General features: G+C 41.7%; 2 protein-coding genes and 1 long non-coding RNA gene across 3 annotated transcripts in view; 1 reads left to right on the forward strand and 2 right to left on the reverse strand.

Annotated features, from left to right (window-relative positions):
- Positions 1–4,484, forward strand: part of LOC129813155 (dynein axonemal heavy chain 6-like) — a 62,636-nt gene extending 58,152 nt beyond the window's left edge. The window contains exons 78-85 of the mRNA XM_055865399.1: positions 475–674; positions 940–1,100; positions 2,219–2,421; positions 2,818–2,930; positions 3,144–3,265; positions 3,498–3,643; positions 3,872–4,018; positions 4,192–4,484. Of these exons, the coding sequence (XP_055721374.1) occupies positions 475–674; positions 940–1,100; positions 2,219–2,421; positions 2,818–2,930; positions 3,144–3,265; positions 3,498–3,643; positions 3,872–4,018; positions 4,192–4,407 (1,308 nt within the window). The 3' untranslated portion in view covers positions 4,408–4,484. The remainder of the gene's footprint in view (positions 1–474; positions 675–939; positions 1,101–2,218; positions 2,422–2,817; positions 2,931–3,143; positions 3,266–3,497; positions 3,644–3,871; positions 4,019–4,191) is intronic.
- On the reverse strand, positions 1,292–3,286 carry LOC129813185 (uncharacterized). Its single transcript, XR_008753129.1, has 2 exons — positions 3,199–3,286; positions 1,292–2,919 (listed from the first exon to the last, which is right to left on the reverse strand). It is a non-coding gene; the product is annotated as an uncharacterized LOC129813185 (long non-coding RNA).
- An 18-nt stretch (positions 4,485–4,502) lies between the features above and the next one.
- Positions 4,503–15,763, reverse strand: slc5a6b (solute carrier family 5 member 6). The gene is made up of 15 exons (XM_055865427.1): positions 15,310–15,763; positions 15,033–15,098; positions 14,886–14,937; positions 14,423–14,490; positions 8,838–8,992; positions 8,536–8,676; positions 8,225–8,354; positions 7,882–7,970; positions 7,628–7,740; positions 6,970–7,040; positions 6,783–6,869; positions 6,381–6,574; positions 6,075–6,181; positions 5,820–5,941; positions 4,503–5,235 (listed from the first exon to the last, which is right to left on the reverse strand). Exons 1-15 carry the CDS (start codon positions 15,655–15,657, stop codon positions 5,110–5,112), a joined length of 1,869 nt encoding a protein of 622 aa, XP_055721402.1. The 5' UTR covers positions 15,658–15,763; the 3' UTR covers positions 4,503–5,109.
- Positions 15,764–20,712: the final 4,949 nt, after the last annotated feature.

The raw sequence follows: 20,712 nt of genomic DNA on the forward strand, positions 1-20,712 counted from the left end.
TCGTATTGAAAATCTATGGCAAGACTTGAAAATAGCTGTCTAGCAATGATCAACAATCAACTTGACAGAGCCTGAATAATTTTAAAAAGAATAATGGGCAAATATTGTACGATTCAGGTGTGGAAAGTTCTTAGAGACTCACCCAGAAAGACTCACAGCTTTAATCACTGCCAAAGGTGCTTTCATTTTCAATACATTTGCAAACATTTCTAAAAACATGTTTTCACTTTGTCATTATGGGGGTAATGTGTGTAGATGGGTGAGTAAAAAACATAGTTAATCCATTTTGAATTCAGGCTGTAACACAACAAAAAATGGAATAAGTGAAGGGGTATGAATACTTTCTGAAGGCACTGTATATTACATAGTGAAATATAACAGACAATACTTAAACATAATCCTAAAGCAAAATTGTATGTTTCTGTTATTCGCTCTGTCTTCATTGAGAGCATTATATTGTATTTCTCTTGGCAGGGCTACCCTCCCTTCCCTAAAGATGCCAGCTGGCCCCAGTGTAGAGCCTACATAGAGAACATGCCAGACAAGGACCTGGCGGAGGTGTTTGGCATCGACAGCAGTGCAGAGACGGTGATACTGCAGAACCAGACCCAGCAGCTGCTGCACACTATCGTCAACCTGCAGCCCAGGCTCTCTGATAGCAGCCTGCTGGTCAGGTGGGTCACCCAGGGGAAATATAACCCACCAATAGATGTATTACTTATATCCGTTTGGCAATACTGAGCCAAGCGAAGCTGTACAGAGCTGACATGGTTAAGCATCCACTACAGTGTGCTGGAAAGGACAAGGTGAAAATAAAATATCCAAGGCAGCACAATATGGTTCAGTTGGGCATGTGAATTAGAAAAACGGCTGTGTTATGTAGTGTAATTTAAAAAAATAATGAAATGTTGTATTCTTCTGTTTGTTTGTGTGGAGCAGAGACAGACAGTGCCAAGATAACGTCGTTCTGAGGATGGCCATGAACATCCTGAACAAACTACCAGAGACAGTGGAGGTTGATCGTGTCACAGAGAAAACACTGTTCCTCAGAGACATCATCGCCAAAGTCAACTTTGCGGAATCATCTTCCTCTGACCAGGGTAACTTACATACTCAACCCTTTACACTTGTTGGGATTGGCCTATATGGATAGGGCTTACAGAAGAAACATGAAATGCATAAACATGGTAACAATTGAAAGGGAACAGTGGATATTATGGGGAAATGATTAGATCAAAGTTGAGGACACAACAGTTCACCTGACACAAGACTGAATCCAAACATTACACTGTTGATTTTATGTGCATTTTACATTTAATGTACTTTTCACCACACTTGTTTACGAAATCAGAAAATACTCTGGATATATTCAGTAAAAATATTCCTAGAAAATGTGGGGTAGGAGAACATTAAGACCAAAAAATGACAAGGGCTTGAGATAGAGGGCTAACTGGTCTACAAGTGGCCAATAACCTCTCAAAGTGTGCACGGTTCCTAAGTAATTTCAATGCACTTTTATGACTCAAAGAGTCTTCAAGACGTTGAGGAGCTAGAGAAAGAACACTTATAGTTGTTTTGTTTCGAACACAACCCTGCATCCCTGAGTTTTATGATTTGGAAATGTGAAGTGCACGTTTGGACTCACAGGTGTTTGGCTTGCTTGTATGACATAAAGGTGGTATTTATGATAATCCTCAATGTCTCATCTCTCAAAATACATAGTAATTTTAATTTACAGCATTTCTATCACCCAGACAACAAAAAATTGTCAAAAGTGACCCAATTAGCTGGAGGGATGGGGGCAACTTCTAGTCACGTGTGTTGCTCAAGTTCAGAACGTCTGCCAGTCAAAACCCATACAGAGCTGTGAAGTGCATAGCCAGAGCTCTGACGTCATTTAGAGCATGTTACTGTACAGCCACTGCGTTCCAATTTAGTCACTTATCAGCCATTTTTATCAACCTGTATATGGGTACAAGGGTAAAGGGCTACGAATAGATTAGAATAAATGTATTGTCCTCTGAAAAGGAAATCATTTTTCACAGGTTGTACCTTTTCTTATTTTGCCTCTAAGAGTGAGACTTAGGGAGAGTGAGAGGGACATTGAGAGATTCTATATATCTATCTGTGTCCATTTTTGTTCATAGTTCTTACTGAAAGCCGCCTTGTGTGTGTCTGTATGCGTGCGTATGGGTGCATCCGTGTATGTACTCTGAAGGTGAGAGACGCACAGCCTCGGCCTCCTCTGCCCTGCTGGTGATCCTGCGACAGGAGATTGATCGGTTTAACTACCTCCTCTGTGTGGTACGCTCCAGCCTCCTCTCCTTCTCTGCCTCCATCAGAGGAGGGGTGCTGATGAGTGAGGCTCTGGCCGAGGTCTACACTGCCCTGCTCACCATGATCGTACCATCAGACTGGAAGGTACAGTATATTAGTAAACCAGGGGTGGGCAAACTTTTTGCCTTAAGGGCCACATCAGGATTTTGAAATTCAGTGGAGGGCCGCACAGATTCGTTTTTTGCGGGCCCTCCGTTTCTTTCTTATTTTTACTCAAACCTCCCGCAGGCTGGGTTGAATAGGCTCTAGTTTGCTCAACCCTGAAGTAAATACTCTCCACAGCTCAGCTCTCACTGCACACAATCTACCTTGATGTTTTAACCCAATTCCATGCTTCACGTCAGTTTTGACATTTTGAAATGTTCCTCCAAGCCCAAGGTGTCATTATCCTCTAGAGTCTAAATAAACAAAGCAATGAAAAGCAATTGATTCAACTTGGACAAGAAGTAATCTTTCTGTCTTTTGTTGTTGCCTTGGTAGCACTGCTCATACGAGTCGTGCATGTCTCTGGGTTCTTGGATCCAGGACCTGGAACAGAGAGTGTGGTTCTTCAGAGCCTGGGCAGACAACATCAAGATCAACCTTATAGAAAAGTAGAAAACATGAACTAAGTTGACATACATATACTTAAAGCTTGTATTGTTTAAACTTTAATCAATGTAAACGTTCATGATTATGTCATGGGCATCTTCGTTTTCTTTTGAATACAGCATTGTATATTCATGGTGAATGGAAAAAAGACAAGTTATAAATGACTTATGTTCCTAACACCTAATATTACTTGTATATACCCTCTATGTATTCAGGATACCTATGATTAGTGGAGGAGTCTACTCTCTGAACCGTCCACCTAAGACTGACCTGCAGCAGAGCCTCAAGAACAGGAAGCCTCGCTCCTACTGGCTCTCTGGGTTCTTCTTCCCACAAGGTACTGTAACACAACAGCCAGAATAAACATACCTAAAATAGCAGCCATAATAGAGACACTGCTTGAAGTTCAAAACTTCATCGTCAATCTTTAGTGAAAGGGAAATTTGTCTTTGGCTTACAATTGTATCGCCCTTACAAATTTGAGTTTCGAAATTCAAATAATATAAGCATTTCTGTAATATTCTGAAAGAGTCGTTTTGATTTCTATAGTTGATGAATCTTCCCTCTAGGTTTTCTGACAGCTGTTCTTCAGAACAGTGCTCGACAGAACACCGTGCCCGTAGACTCTCTGTCTTTCACCTATCATGTTCAACCTGTGGATGAGAGCTCCAGCAGCTGGAGCAAAGTGGCAGACAAAACTAAACTCCTTTTTGAGGTAACTACACTAGCTAAAAGTTCCCCTGGGTATAGAATTTAGTAATACCAATCTAGAAACAGTCGGTAGCAATTAAAGGGATAGCGCACCCAAAAGACAATATTAATCAGATGGTCTGCGGCCATTTCCAGGGTCAGGAACCATCTGACATTGTAATCCGGGTGAACTATCCCTCTAACATTCTACGTTAGATCCACGGTGTGAATTGTTACACCATCTTTCTCCCAGGGCCCAGCTCCACCAGATGAGGGCGTGTTGGTGTATGGGCTGTACCTTGACGGAGCCAGCTGGGACCCGGTCTCCCACAGCCTGCAGGAGCTCCAGCACAACATCAAACACTGCCCTGTGCCTGAGATACACTTCCTACCCTGCCAGGTAGAGGGCTCACCTTCTTATTTAACCATCCAATCCACTGAATATCACTTCAGCGTCTTACCCACCGTTCTTCGTACAGTGGATGTAGCATTGTCCGCATATTTGTCCTGGACTTTCTTCCTGTTTCTATTGTGAGAGCTCATATCACATCCCTGTTGTCTTTGGTTGGCCAGGTCTCTGAGGATGCTGTGGCCGTGCCTACTACAGAGTCTCCTGGGGACCTCCACTTCTATGACTGTCCCCTGTACCGTACCTTCAAGCGGGCAGGCTTCCTCTCCTCCTCAGGCATCTCTACCAACTTCATCACAGCCGTGTCTCTACCCACCTTGGTGTGTCCTACTCACTGGGTCTTCAGGGGCACTGCCCTCCTCTGCCAACCTAATGAATGAACAAACTCAATACTAACTGTTTACACTAAAGCTATGAGTGAACTCATTACCAACTAATAAAGACTGTTTCAAAGTAAGGACTGTGAAACCTGAAATACTATTAAAAATGTTTATTTTCTAATTTCCGAAGCAATGAAAATGACCCAAGTATCGTTTGAAGATATTTTGTTGCCATACCTATTTAGAGACACCAGGCCAACATGACAAAGTCGTCCACCGGAACACATTATTGAAAGAACAAGTACTCAGTTCCACAAATAACAGAAAGCTATTTTCTCATTGACTGGCGCACAGCAATAACCAGCAGTACTCAAGTAGTTCTGTGTGTTTCCTCAGGAGTTATGCCCCTTGATATGTCTTCATTTCATACCTTGTAGCAAAACAAATGGTCCATTCAAATCTGATTGTCTCCAAAAGTATACATTAACATGGCCTTGGGTTTATCGTTGATTTCAGTAATACTGTAGGTTTCTTTGGTCTTGTTCAGGCGTCATGCACGCTAGACATGTACAGTACCAGTGCAGCCATAGTAGTGCCTTGCTTAATCTGGAGTAAAATACCTCCCAACAACACTTCTCCTCTCAGAGCATCCTCTCCTTAGAACAGAACCTCTGTGAAAAACACTCTGACATGATACAGTGTGTGGACCATTTCACTGCCCAGAGGACCGTGATATAACGTGGTTGTGGAAGAGTCTGTTCATCACAGCGCTGTCTCATGTTCCACAACAGGTGTGTGGGAGGTAAGAAGAAAGCTTTGCCTCTCCTCTGTGTAGACGGCCTGGCCATTTCTCTCGTGTTGAGCAGGTGGACATTCCTGGATGGTTGGCTACACACAAAAAAAAACCTTGAGATAAGATAATGGACAATGTTTTGTAACCTTGATACGATAGCACATAGCTTTGTTAAAATGACCCTCACACACAGTGTTGCTAGCCATAATATAAGAGTTCAATCATTGAAGAAGGTGGGTTTTCCCACAATGCACTTTCAAAAGTGTGTGATTTATTAGTTGCTTTACACACTTCCTGAAAGTGCATTGTGGGAATCTTACTATCGGCAATCAATGATTGAATTCCATCCTGAGTATGTGGACAGGGCCCCCTTTAGTGGTGTGTTATAGGAATGCATCAGCTCAGGAAGAAAACATTGTGGAACGTTGCCAACAGAAATGTCCTGCATGGAACTGATTCCTTATTCTACATTTAAGAGAGACATTTTTGTTCTACATAACATATTTATTTCCGAACGTTCCACAACGTTGTGCCCTGCTGAATGCAGCCCTGGAGACTACCTGACCGTGTCCAATAATAAATGCATATTTTTGTTGCAAAAATGTTTTGCTATGGTTTGCACTAACGAATACAATCCTGAAGTGTGTGTGTGCTGAGCCCCTGTGCTCTGTTGTCTTACCCCATGCCCCAGTGGGGTGACGCAGCACAGCTTCTGTTTGAGTTTATCTGGTACGAAGAACAGCATGTTGCCCAACAGCGGATAAAGAGTGCCTGGGGTCACCTCCTCCGCTTTCATTGGTCCTAAAATTAAAGATAAAAGCCAACAAATTTGATTAACTTCACTTCTTCCTGTAGGATAATCTGTGGAAGTTTGAGCGATCTGAATGCATGTTTTGCTTTGACTGCTAAATGACAAATGTTAATGAATCTGTACCTGTGAGAAAGCTAACAACCAACCCTGTGATTACCACAGTGAAGGAGTTGAGAGCACTGTACCACATGAAGGACAAGGAGTAGAACCTCTGCAGACCCATTGGTCGGCTAAAGAAAAATTGAAAGACAGTTATTATAAAAATCACTAATCGTATTCACAAATGTGCATCTATGAGTAAACTAAGTTAAATACTTTCTGATTGGTCTCCGGGGAGTTTGGGAATTAAATATGAACAGACCGCAAAAATATAAATTTCCGTTACGATTAATAGTTACGGTATTGGTTCTGTTGATCTTTGTTTCATACCTGTGTGTAGCGGTGGGCATTGCAGTACTGATGAGTGCTGTCCCCATGGCTGTGGTGATGTTCCCTGAGAGTTGTACAGCAGTACAGTTGAACTGAGACACAGCAGCAAGACCTCCAGAGGTACTGGTTACGATGCTCCCGATGCCCACCCAGAAGGCCATCGCCAGGCCTGACCCCAACCCTACCAGGGCACCCTGGAGAAACAGTACATCAATCAAATGTATTTATTAAGCCTTTTTTACACCAGCAGTGTTCACTAAGTGGTTTTACAGTAACCCGGCCTAGCAAAACAAAAGCAGAGGCAAAGTAATGAATTCTACTGGGTCCTGTGTGGTTCAGTTGGTAAGAGCGTGACACTAGGTTTGATTCTCGCAGGGATCACATTAACACATCAGTACTTACGGTAGAGTTAGCCCAAGGAAAGAACAACCCGAGAGAGAAGACGCCCAGAAGAGGACCACCAACCATTCCAAATATTTTGAAAGCAGTCTTGAATTAAAACAAACACAAACATGTCAGAATATTTTAATATGAACTATTTGAAAATAAAATTTGCAAAGGGACGAGGCAGATGCATCTGTGTGCTTACCTGCAAAACGGAATCAGTCATCAAGTGGGTGAGATAGGCCATGGCCAGACACAGCAGTCCATATGAACATGCTGGATCAGAAACAGAACATGTGACTCTTTAGAATGAGATGAGTGCTGTATCGTGTTAGGAAGCATGCTCTCACAGGTAAAGTGAGAAACGCATGATGTAGAACTTACAAATAAGTTAAAAGATGCACTCAACAGTAAGCAGGGCCCGTTCAGAAACAACCTTTAGCCCCTAACTCCTAGGGCCTAACCCCGAGACTGGATCTGATCTACTCAACCTCTGGCCCCTACTCCCCATCCACTTAATCGGATCTACACAACCACTACCCTAACCACTACCCTAGAGCGTAGGGGCTATGGACCTAGAGGGTAGGGGCTATGGACCTAGAGGGTAGGGGCTATGGACCTAGAGGGTAGGGACTATGGACCTAGAGGGTAGGTGCTATGGATCTAGAGGGTAGGAACTATGGACCTAGAGGGTAGGGACTATGGACCTAGAGGGTAGGGGCTATGGACCTAGAGGGTAGGGACTATGGACCTAGAGGGTAGGGGCTATGGACCTAGAGGGTAGGGGCTATGGACCTAGAGGGTAGGGGCTATGGACCTAGAGGGTAGGGGCTATGGACAGGGCCCAGGATATCGCAACGTACCCAGTCCCTTGCTGAGCAGGGTGGCCCTGGCGTCTGTCATGGAGGGGCAGTGTGGTTTGATCAGATCCTCCATGGTCACTGTGGCCAGAGAGTTAAAGGCTGATGAAATGGTGCTGTGGAGACAGACATGAAACTGAGTCACAACACCAAACCACCCCTCTGATACTGTGCTTCTGCTTGTTCTGGAGGTCTAGGCTGGGTTACTGTAAAGCCTGTCATCTGTTGGAAAAAGGGTGTTAGAAATATTGATATACCTGAGAGCTGCACTAAACAGGCAGGAGATGAACAGTCCAGACAGGCCAGGTAGACCCTGCAGCATGTCCATCACAAAGTACAACACCATCTGTGAAGAGAGCACATACTGGTTGGTGTACTGTCGGTTAGAGTATGGCAATAGCAACACCAGGGTTGTTGGTTCAATTCCCACTGGGGATCATATACATAATACAAAAGGTATGCACTCACTGTACTGCAGGTCATTTTGGATAAAAGCATCTGCTGCTGACTGCTAAGTGGCATATTACTTCATCCACAAACTAGAATACTATAATACTGTAATGATGCACTCCAGATTACCATAATAACTAACACACACACCTCATTTTTTGATAAGACACCTAGATTGTGGAAATGATCCTCCCCACAGTAGCGTGCAAACATGACAAGCCCCATGACACAGCTCAGAGCTAGAGCTAACTGTAGAGAGGGAAACACCATGTAGCAAGACCTGCAGAAAACATAGAGGAATCACAATCCACCAGAGCAGGAAAATAACACTTATTCTAACATAACTTACATGCTTAAAACAAAGTGCTAATAACATGGTAATAGTATAATAAGATCTAGAACACAATACATGCGCCTTATCTGTCTCTCAATCTCTAACTGATGTATCTCTGTGGTCTTACATGATGGCGTCCCTCTCGGTCTTGGCGCTGAGGTATCTCTGGACCTGGGCCTGGTTGACCCCGTACAGAGACAACATCAGGAAGACCCCCCCCACTCCCAGGGTCCAGAACGTGTACTCCACCGTAGGGTCAGGGTTCAGGCTGGAGAGCAGACATGTAAAGAGGGGTAACATCTAATTGGAATATTAGAACTGGAACAATGAAATTGGAACATGGGATTTAAGATGTCCTCAAAAATCAACTTTAAACTAGGTTGCCAGTCATCGCTTGAATACGTGAATATAGTGACCAGTCCCACTCACTCTATGCCGGAGATGCGGTTCCCCTCTGAGACCTTCCTCCAGACCTCTGCCACCCCCCCAGTCTGCTGGACCCCCACCACGATGACCGCTAGCTGGCCAGCAAACATCACTATGGTCTGGAAGACATCTGTCCAGATTACTGCCTTCAGGCCTCCCTGTCAGGACCAGGTACAACACAGAGACCCAATCACAGAGCCTACTATCATATGTGACCGACCGTCTCGATTCGGTCTTATGTTGCAAAATGTGAAATGTTTTTTTTATTTTTTACATTGGATAAAAGTTGAGAGTCAAATAGAAAATGGTATATCATACACTACAGTTAGGGAACAATACACTACAGTTAGGCAATTATAGGTCTTGTGGCATATTTTGGTTAAACTATCCCCAATTCAATGGAATTGCAACCTTCTGCACGCACAGTGCGTTCTTCCATCACATGTGCAGTGCATTCTTCCATCACATGTATAGCTGATTCTCAAGATCTTGCACACTAATGAGATGCTATTGAGCCCACTGTCACGTTCCTGACCTGTTTTCTGTTAGTTTTGTATGTGTTAGTTGGTCAGGACGTGAGTTTGGGTGGGCAGTCTATGTTTTCTGTTTCTATGTTTGTTTAAGGGTTGCCTGGTATGGCTCTCAATTAGAGGCAGGTGTTTGGCGTTTCCTCTAATTGAGAGTCATATTAAGGTAGGTTGTTTCACATTGTTTGTTGTGGGTGGTTGTCTCCTGTGTCTGTGTATGTTGTTGCGCCACATGGGACTGTTTCAGTTTTGTTTGTTTGTTTGTTCGTTTTATGTAGGCAGTTTTCGTGTTCATGCGTTCTTCGTGTTTCATGTGAGTTCGTCGTTCAGGTCTGTCTACATCGTTTATTTGTTTTGTAACTTCAAGTGTTCGTTCGTGTTTTCTGTTTTGTTTATTAAACATCATGTCTAAGTATCACGCTGCGTCTTGGTTCAATCCATGCTCCTCCTCTTCGGATGAAGAGGAAGAGGAGAACCGTTACACCCACACTACTAGACTGTCTGAGCCAAGGACTACATGCTTTCTGGTAAGTTTTGATTACAATACTGGGTGGGGTGAATATATCTTATATGACAAACCTGATTTTTTTGTTAACTAGTAAATAGTAGCCAACAGCAAAGTTTGTTTAAATAATTTCTAACTTTTGCAACCATGTGGGTTTTAGCTTGCTTGAGCCCGCTAAATGAGGAGTGTTAATTCACCTGTTTCCATGCATGTTTGTCACGCTCGTCATAATGATGAGACCAAGGCGCAGCGTACATGTCACGCCCTGGCTTTAGTATTATTTGTTTTCTTTATTATTTTAGTTAGGTCAGGGTGTGACATGGGGAATGTTTGTGTTTTATAGGTTTTGGGTGGTTATATGGTAAAGGGGGTGTTGGGTGTAGTGTATGGGTTTGTGTTGAGTGCATGTGTCTAGCTGTGTCTATGTTGGTGTAGTTGTCTAGGAGAGTCTATGGTTACCTGAATGGGTTCCCAATTAGAGACAGCTGATTTCGGTTGTCTCTGATTGGGAGCCATATTTAGAGTAGCCATAGGCTTTCATTTGATGTGGGTAATTGTCTATGTTATACGTTTGTAGCCTGTGTGTGCACTTCGTTATTAGCTTCACGATTGTTTTCTTGTTTTGCTTAGTGTGTAAGTGTTTTTGTTTCGTTTTGCCTTCATATTCATTAAAAGGAATATGGCTTACTTTCCTACTGCTGCGTTTTGGTCCGTCAATCCTCCACACCATCGTGACAGTACATAGAGTTCCACATAATTTTAATAAAGAGAAACTCACTAAACAAAACAATAAAGAACAAACGAAACGTGAAGCTACTGGAGTGCACAAAGGCAACTTACTGTGGACAAGATCCCACAACACAAACGAGGAAAATCGCTACCTAAATATGATCCCCAATCAGAGACAACGATAAACAGCTGTCTCTGATTGGGAACCATATCAGGCCAACATAGACATACAAAACCCCTAGACATACAAAACCCCTAGACATACAAAACCCCTAGACATACAAAGCCCCTAGACGTACAACACCCCTAGACGTACAAAAACCCTAGACATACAAAACTAGTGTACCCACCCTAGTCACACCCTGACCTAACCAAAATATATAGAAAAACAGAGTTATCTAAGGTCAGGGCGTGACAATGTTTGATGTTAAAACATTTATCTTACAAAGGAGTTGTTTCATCCAACTGCTTAACTATTTATTAGTACATGGAATTGTATTATTATTATTTTTTTTACTCATCTTTTTCTAATCTTTACAGGAAAATGCAGAGTTCAACAGAGTTCAAGTGAAGGTCAAGCAAATCATAGAGAAAGCAGACTGTATTGCAAGCATCTCTGATGGGTGGTCGAATGTTAGTGGGCAAAGAATAATTAACTACATCATCTCCACCCCTCAACCAGTATTCTACAAGAGCACAGACACAAGGGACAACAGACACACCGGTCTCTACATTGCAGATGAGCTGAAGGTAGTCATCAATGACCTTGGAACACAGAAGGTATTTGCACTGGTAACAGACAATGCTGCGAACATGAAGGCTGCTTGGTCTAAAGTGGAGGAGTCCTACCCTCACATCACACCCATTGGCTGTGCTGCTCATGCATTGAATCTGCTCCTCAAGGACATCATGGCACTGAAAACAATGGATACACTCTACAAGAGCCAAGGAAATGGTTAGGTATGTGAGGGGTCATCAAGTTTTAAAGCAGAAATCTACCTCACCAAGCAAATTGAGAAGAATAAGAGCACCACATTGAAGCTGCCCAGCAACACCCGTTGGGGTGGTGTTGTCATCATGTTTGACAGTCTCCTGTAGGGGAAGGAGTCTCTCCAAGAAATGGCCATATCACAGTCTGCCGATATGGACAGCCCCGTCAAGAAGAGTGGTAAGCAGCCTGAAACTCCTGAAACCTACTGCAGTAGCTATTGCACGGATTGATGGAGACAATGCCATCCTGTCTGATGTTCAGTCTCTGCTTGCAGATGTAAGAAGAAATCCGTACTGCCCCGCCCACTTCACTGTTGCTCCAAGCGGAGGAAACTGCAGTTCTGAAATACATCAAAAAGCGTGAAGACTTGAAGCCTGAAGCCCATACACGCTGCAGCGTACATGTTGGACCCCAAGTATGCTGGCAAGAGCATCATGTCTGGTGCAGAGATCAACAAGGTCTATGGTGTCATCACTACCGTATCTTGCCACCTTGGCCTGGATGAGGTCAAGGTTCTTGGCAGTCTGGCAAAGTACACTTCCAAGCAAGGGCTTTGGGATGGAGATGCAATATGGCAGTCGTACCAACATATCTCATCAGCCACCTGGTGGAAGGGTGTAGAGGCTCTTTCCCCTGTTCCCTCCATCATCCTCCAAATCCCACCAACATCAGCCGCCTCAGAGTGCAACTGGTCCTTGTTTGGGAACACACACATCAAAGCACGCAACAGGCTGACCAATACAAGGGTTGAAAAATTGGTGGCCATCCGGGCAAATTTTTGGCTTTTTGAGCCTTACAACGAGCCATCCTCAACAAGGTTGGAAAGTGACAGTGAAGATGAGGGTGATGTTCAAGAGGTGGACATTGAGGAGTTCCAGGGTGAAGACATGGAAGCCTGAGAGGCAGACAACCAAAGCTTTAGTTTACATCATTTACAGATGTATGTTGAAAAAGTTTTTGGGAGACGCGATGGATCATTGGGGATCATTCAATATTCCCTTTTGTTGTTCAGTGAAATCATCCCATGTGAAGAGTCAACTAATTTAATTAAAGTTCAATTCGTAACTAATTCTTTTTTTTTTTTTTTTTTTTACATTTCTATTGAAAGGATTTAATCATTTGCAATTATGTCTACTTATAAGGTAAAAGGTTTATGTTTCTGTCTCCATATGGTAAATATATCCTATGCAAAAAAAACATCTACATTTAAATAGTAGTAATATTAATTTGCATATATTACCATTAATTCCCATTTATTCCCGTTAATTCCCACGGAAAGTTTCCACCTCTGAATATTCCCCAAAATGTGCAACGCTAGGTGCAAGGACAACGACCTTATTATTATTTTCCTTATTTATTTTTTATATTTTTTATTAACAAGAAATCGATACAAAAAGTACCTGGGGAAACACAAGGATATATAAAGAATATACCAAGGACAATTGGGATAGGGGCGGGGCTGGGATAGGTGCGGGGCTAGGGGCGGGGCGGGGATAGGGGAGGGGCTAGGGGCGGGCTACAGTATCACATTACACAAGGACCTTAAGGGACATACAGACATTTATTATTCTCACAGCTTTTTTGTTAGTAGAGTAATTGTCTTAAAATATAGTTAAATTTCTTTTTGTATGGTAATAAAATGTGATGTTTTGTTTGTAAATTTACATTTGTGAATATGAAATTTGGCCAAAAGAATAATGAAATTACATAAATTGATTCAACTTATTTCAATCGTAGGTAAAGAATCCAAGCAGCACATCTCTCTATAATAATGGAAAATCTTCATAAATGTGTTCAATTATAAATCTACTGATGTCTTGTTACAGATTCCTTACATGAATACAAAGCTAAAAAAGATGCAACACTGTTTCTGGGTGGTCATTACAAAAGGTACAATTTGAATTGAAGTTTTTCTTCATATAGTGGTTGGCAGGATAATATTTATGAATAATAAAAAATAAAATAAAAACTTCATTTTGTTAATAAGTAGGTATGTGTGTGGCAACATCCTAACTTTTTCCCAACAGATATTATCAATAAAAACATTTCAATAAGGCATCACATAAGGTATAGATCCAACATCCTGTTGAAACAAGGCTTGTAAAACTCTATTGTTGTTGGACCAAAAGAAAAACAAATCTTTCCCTACTGATGAGTCAACAGGGGTAATCGTCGGTATGTTCTGAGGGTCAGGTCTTGACACGTTCCTGAATAATAAAGCAACACCTGAGGGAATGGCATCTAAAACAATTGCAAAATCTTTAGGTGTTACAGGGACCTTGTAAAGTGATACGAATTCCTTATAACTAAGTAAAAGACCCTCGGAATTTACAAGTTGGCTCATCAATAGGATATTATTTCGGAACCAATATTCTAAAAACAAATGAGTATTTTTATACAATATGGCCTGATTATTCCATATATAATATCTGTGTGGAGAAAAATTATGCTTATAAATTAAGGAACATGACAAGAACCTGCCAATGAAAATGCAGAGTATCACTGGAACTTTGTCAATATTATGATTGCGAACAAACATGAAGTTAAGGCTACCAAAAGTAGAGAAAAAAAGTTCACATTCAACTGCCTCTCCTGTGAAGTAGTGATGCGTGACATAGGTCTATACGTCTAGTTTCCTGAAACGTGTCACAGATAGGCTTCAAGCTAATAATGTGATATCAAACATTTTAAAGAAAGATTTTACTTCGGAATGACATTTCATAATGTCAACATTGCACAAAAAGCTTTTCATGGGTAATATTTCCTTTTTTTTTTTTTTACCATTGTGTAATAACAGCTTCATTACAAACTCAGAAAATGACTATGAACAACTTACCAGAGTTGTATACAGTGTACACACCAATCCAGTGGCCAGCACTGCTCCCCATAAATCAAAGCCAGTAACTATGGGGAAGCATGAAACAAAATGAAGCAACCTTTACTCCAACATGTTGCACAATTCTAAATAACCTACTCATGGCACAAAACACAGTGGAATTTCTGGAGCTGAAATGGTGTAGTCACAAAACATTATTATTACTTTATTTTTCCCCCCAAGAGTGTTAGACCCTGTAGGGACAGTTTCCCAGACACAGATTATGCCTAGTAGTCCTGGACTAAAAGCTATTTTAATGGAGAATGTCCATTGAGAATGCTTTTTAGTCCTGTACTACTTAATCTTTGTCTGGGAAACCGACCATAAACCGCCCATAAAGTCTCATCACTGTCTGTAAATCCTGAAAGCATAAAAGTGCCTGAGTTACTGTCCTGTGTACACACAAACATCCTGAGTTACTGACCTGCATTGAGTGCTAGGGCTGGAGTGTACACACAAACAGCCATATATATGACCTGCAAGAGATAGCAGTAGTCATCAGAGGAAAAACTGATCATCAACAATCTTCTCCTTGTTTTGGTCTTAATATTGCATCTGGTATGGACCTTACCGTCTGAAAGATGAAGGTAACTGTTCCACAAATACGCACTGGTTTGCTGAACCGCAGTTCCAGATACTGAAAAGAAAAATACCATCACTAGGTGATATACACAGCAGTATTTTCAGCACTTACTTCCCTGACAGAAACCAAAACTATAGAAACAACTTAGCAGGGTTTAACAGCTAGGCCTATACATTTCAACTGGTATTAGCGTACATATTCTCATTCCAAACATTTCTCTCCATCTAGAGCTAAGCTTGCAGAGAGAATAGCCTAGAATACATACCTGGTAAACGCTGGTAAGATGCAGCCTGTAGAACACAGGAATGAAAATGTGTGCTGGAATGAATAGCCCCAGGATGTAAGCACAGCCTATGAACCAGTACTGAGTGCCATGGGTATAGATCTCCGCTGGCACGCCCACTATAGCCACCGCTGATTGAAATGTAGCGATTAGTGACAGAGACACAGGGAGGCAGCTCATGCTCCGGTCCGCCAGCAGGAACTCCTGAGTGGTGCGCTGCCGACCCCCTGACAGGGCATAGTACAGTCCTATGCCCATGGACGACGCCAACAAAAGGGCAAATATGACATAGTCGATAGTGGTGAAGTGCATTTGTGCCAAAGCATCCATACTTGCTGCCAGGAATCAGGATATGGCTACTATGGCTGAATGGGATGGAGGTGGAGGGGCTCATCCGTAAGGGTGTCCACACCCATCCGTAAGGAGATCCCAAGAGCCTTGAAGAGACTTCAGACACACTAGAATTAAATATGGGGGGGGGGGGGGGGGGGGTTGTTGATTAACTCGTAACGAAGCCTTTATTGGTAGCTACCTACAGTTGAAGTCGGAAGTTGTCGTGGAAAATCATCTCAGAAATATAACGCTTTATCAGAACTTGTAAATTCAATCATGCTCTTTATTACAATTGTACAGCCATCTGGAATGTCCGCGGAACCCCCACCGCGGAACCCCCCCCTCAGAAGTCCAGTCCTTTATATTTATACCCACATAGTATTGTCCGTCCCCTATGACGTCATTCCCCACCATCTGCCTTCAATCAGTTTATAATGGTGGCCGGACCCTCCCTTTACCACTAAATCAATGCACTCTTTGTGCCCCCCCCCCCTCTCTAGGGCATCCAATTGCTTATAGGCGTCTATGTGTCTGGTCAGTTTCACTCAAATGGAATCAGCAGACTATGTGTTTCTTGTTCATTAGTGTCCAGCCATCTCAGGCATATTTCTCTGGTATGTATGCTTTTCTAGTGGAATGAGTAGACTATATTTCTAGTGGGTCTAAGTGCCCTAAACACATATTTCTCTGACATGTGTATCTCTTTAAAGAATCAGCAGACTGTGTGTCTAGTGTCCAATTTCTTTAAGCGCCTATCTGTCTGACAGCATAATGGAGAATCTACAAGGGTCAGAGGGTCAGAACGTCCCTTAGTAGATTTCCATTACCACGGTCTCATGATCTATGTTACCATGTGGTTTGTTACTTTAATGTTCAGCTATCTTTAATATTTATATGTTATCCATGTATTTTATGTTACTACTACATCATCTGCTAATCTTTGGTTTCCTGTATTTACCAGAATGGCAAACACACTCACATCTACCTTCTTATACTATTTACCTATCTATTGTTTAATAGTGTGATATCTACCTACATATGTCACTTACTCCTACATAATCCCTCCTCTTGAGGGTAAATAACCTCAAAAACCATATTAAAAATGACATATAGAGAGTAGATATCAATACCAACAATTGACTAAAACATTATCAAAATAAAGCTTACAAATCACTTGTACCAAACATCTCCAATACATAAACACAGACAGGAAGAAAAGATCCAATTGAAACATAATATTCTTACAAAACCCAACTAGACCAAACATCTCCAATTAATAACATAAAATAGGAATGAAAGATCTAGTTAAAATAAAAAATACTAATAATCAACCATTATATTTTGATGAAGCAATGAGCATGTAGTATGAATCCCTGCCTAAGGTTACAAAGAACACAAAGCATTAGGCAAAATAGATATGCTAAAACCCCTTTACATAAGACCACAGTCCTCATCCTTACATATAAGACAATCTCTTCTTTGACACTTTGACAGAAAAAAGGTTCTAGGTGATGATAATGACCATCCTCATGAATTTTTGTACACCACTTGAAATTGTGACGCAAATTACACTTTTTGTGGACATGTATGAGTAAACATTAATCTGAACTGGGTAATTTAACATATACATGGAAACCATCCTTACGAAAATCGTGACACGCATGACCACCCCCCCAATCACTTCATAGAGACAGTTAGGTTTACCAAAGGGGCAGTCAAGAGGTCCTCCAACTGCATTGCAAGGCTTTCCATACTTATTGGTATAATTGCCTGGGCTTCCCGGTACAGGATCAATCACCACAGGAGGGTCATCTCTCCTTACAGACATCTATTTAACTGTTGTCTAAACCACAATTGACTTTACCAGGGGTATAACACAACAAAATGCAATACCCAAAGCCAACAACCCTCCTCCCAACATGATGGTCATCCTAGCAAACATGAATCCCCACTTTAAGTTCTTATTTGGTATTATCCACAGAAATATAGATTCAAATCCTGATTTAACCTCATCTCTGGCCTTGAAATCCCTAGGTAGACCTCTAAGCAGTCCAATTGCATTAAGGTATACCTCAGGATCCTTATCATAAACCCTTTTAACTCTAGGTTTAACATAGTCATCATGGAGTGATTCAATAATAGTAACCTATTTAATTGCTCTAACTAAGGCACAAGGACCAATCCATCCATCAGACAATACATTCAACAGTTAGTTTTTCCCACACATCCAGAAACTATCAGCAATACCTCTGTCTTGAATTTTCAACATAGTAAGAGATGGCGTAACCTGAGTTATGTAACTACACAACCCTTTTCTATTCATAATCAACCCTTTATCATTACTTTTACGAACTCCCACGTTCTCTAATACCAAAATAGTATCACATTGTACAGTGGTGTTTCCTACATCAATTCCTTCAGTGTGGTGTCTGTAACAACATTCATATTTTCCTTTAACCACGGTACCTCTATCTAATTAAGGTACATTTAATTCAGTTCTAATGTTATAGGCAGCACAATCATTGTCTCCCAGCATGGTCTCATTCAACATAATTTTTCCCCTAGTCCTTAACCAGAACAATCCTACATTTTATGTCACACAAGGGAAAGAATACTTTCTATTGGTACAATAGTCATTTTTCCCAACTTACACAGTTTTTACATGATGCTGGTTCAGAGACTATTAAAAGATCAGACAAAGGTGATTTTCTTCACAAAATACAATTATCCATTCTGTGTCTGTTTGCCATATACTTAGCCCATTCGTATCACTCCTTCTTCACTACTTCTTCTCATGTGGTGTCCTTGAGTGGTTCTGATTCTGATATATCTAATTCTGTTGCTTTTTCAATGTTCTTATCTTGAAGTAGATCATTAGAGTTTATCAGAAAGTTCCAATTGTCAGTAAAAAACTCTCCTGACTCAGATGTCTCAGGTTGCTTTGTGGCACGGTGGTCTGCTTGGTAAGGGCAGTCGATGTCATCTAGTGATAGCTACTGTGGTCGTCACAGCAGCCGCCACCCTTGTTGTTGTCACAGGTTCTTCCTGTTCATGTGCAGGGGTAGAATCAACCTTAATGACAGTGGTGCTACTCCCTTCGGTCACTGTTGTTCTTGTTATTTCAACTATTAATTCTTCACCTTCAACTGGTTCAATCTGATTCATGATGAGCACCCTCTCGTCTTTTTCTTTGATTAATGTCAGGTCACATCCTTTCGGATCCCAAATGACTTGTCCCTTTGTTTGGTGATATGTCCATCCACAGAGTGCAATCTCCGATAAGGGTTTGATCCTTATGATTGAGAAACTTCAGTTCTCCTACTTCTGTTATAAATTGAGGTGGAACATAGATTCTAACCTTGTCAGTCTTTTTGGATTGTTTGGCTGATTCCATTCTTCTCTTCCTGCTCCCACCATACATCTTGATTGTGCATTAGTCTGTTGTTTCTATTCTAGCATTCACTGTTACTTCTGTTATGTCAATGTCATTATTCTTTTGTTGTTCTAACATCAATTGTCTGTAAAGGAGGCCATTCAAAAGTTTAAAAGTCAATTGTGGGTAATCCCCATTTTCTTCAGCTTGCCGGACTTTTCCTCCTCTTTCTTCACCTGAGGCTCCCTCCTCAGGCCGGACTTAGCTTCCATCTGGAAGGCTTTCAATTTTAGGAAAGAAACGTTCTTATTCTGTTCCTTGTGAGGCCTCTTCTCCTCTTCTGGGTGCATTAGTCGGTGCACGTGTCATATTTTGGCTTTCACTTGATTTACTGTTTTCTTGGCTCCTCCCTTGCGTCTCAATCGTTTCCGCTGCTCCTGCTCCCTCCAGGCTCCCTCCTGGTGAATCAGCATCCTCTGTGTCCTCATCTCTATGTGGTTGTATCCTTCTCTCTGTTGGGACTCATGTGCAGTGGTTCAGATGGTACCACGTCTGGCTTCTTTTCACTTGGACGGCCGTTCTTGTTGCTTTGGCCACCTCATAGGGTCCATCTCTCCTCGGTTGATCCCACTTCCTCCGGATCCCTCCAACGTGGACTAGATCTCCTGGTATCACTGGGAGAGGTCCTTCTGGTCCCCTTGGATCATCAGACGCAGAATCTCTCATCCTGGTTCAGGTTTCTGCCTACTTTCTGTGAAGCATTCATACTTAGAGACTTATGGCCTCTGTTCTATGATTGCACCATACATCCTCTTACTTCCATCACTCATCACACAACAAACAGACATTCCAGCTGAAGCTGGCGAACCCCTCTCCTTCTGGTTTCCTAAACATAAGACTTGGAAAACAACAGACAAAACATAACAGCATTGACAATGTTATGTGTTATGCATAAATATATTCATGCAAACTGAAATCTGAGACCATGACAATTCCCACTCTCTCTTTACCTGACTCTATGCCTCCAGGATACTTTTCTGCTGGACTCCACAAAAATAAAAGCCCTAAAAAGCTTCCTCATGCTTCCACCCAGTCTTCCCCTTTCGGCCCCAGGTTCTGAGAGGTGTTCCCAAATCATGTCATTTTTACTTAGTTTCCCATCTACTCCATTTCAACTGATAATCATGTGCATAACCTACAATTAACATTCTCTCTTCTTGAATTAATTCAACACTGTATATGCTTTCATATCAATCCCTTTAACATGTTTGTTTAGAGTATAATATCCTATCATCCATTCTCTTTCACATGATGTATTAAAAATAAAACAAGTAGCCTCCAAACTCAACCCAGTATGTCTATAGTGGAATCTAGTCTCTCTCTCTTTCTCTCTCTGATTCCACATCCTCTGTCATGGTGTTTTCAAGCTCACCCATTATTCAGCTGGACCTTACTTCTCGTGAGACTTATGCACCCACCAAAGAGAGACAAGAAGAACTTTACCACTGCAGTGTTGTAAGAAGTATACCACCAGCCTGGTGTATCTTGATGTACACTCAGTCTCCAGAATGCAGCCCAAGCCCTTCCATTTCTGGCTGTTTTTTCCTGAGGACATACACACTTACACATGGGTTATTTCCTGACAACATTAGCAAGATCACTAAATCTTAATTTTTAAT

Source organism: Salvelinus fontinalis, chromosome 16 (genome assembly GCF_029448725.1).
Source record: "Salvelinus fontinalis isolate EN_2023a chromosome 16, ASM2944872v1, whole genome shotgun sequence".
Lineage (NCBI taxonomy): Eukaryota > Metazoa > Chordata > Actinopteri > Salmoniformes > Salmonidae > Salvelinus > Salvelinus fontinalis.

Bases quoted from the DNA above. Each gene is read 5' to 3' on its own strand.
- slc5a6b (XM_055865427.1), bottom strand. From the start codon at position 15,657: ATGGATGCTTTGGCACAAATGCACTTCACCACTATCGACTATGTCATA. The intron at 8,993-14,422 runs GTAAGTTGTTCA...TGGTCCTGACAG, and splicing joins GTACACTGTATACAACTCTG to GGAGGCCTGAAGGCAGTAAT. The intron at 5,236-5,819 runs GTAAGACAACAG...TTTTGTGTGTAG, and splicing joins TCACCCCACTGGGGCATGGG to CCAACCATCCAGGAATGTCC.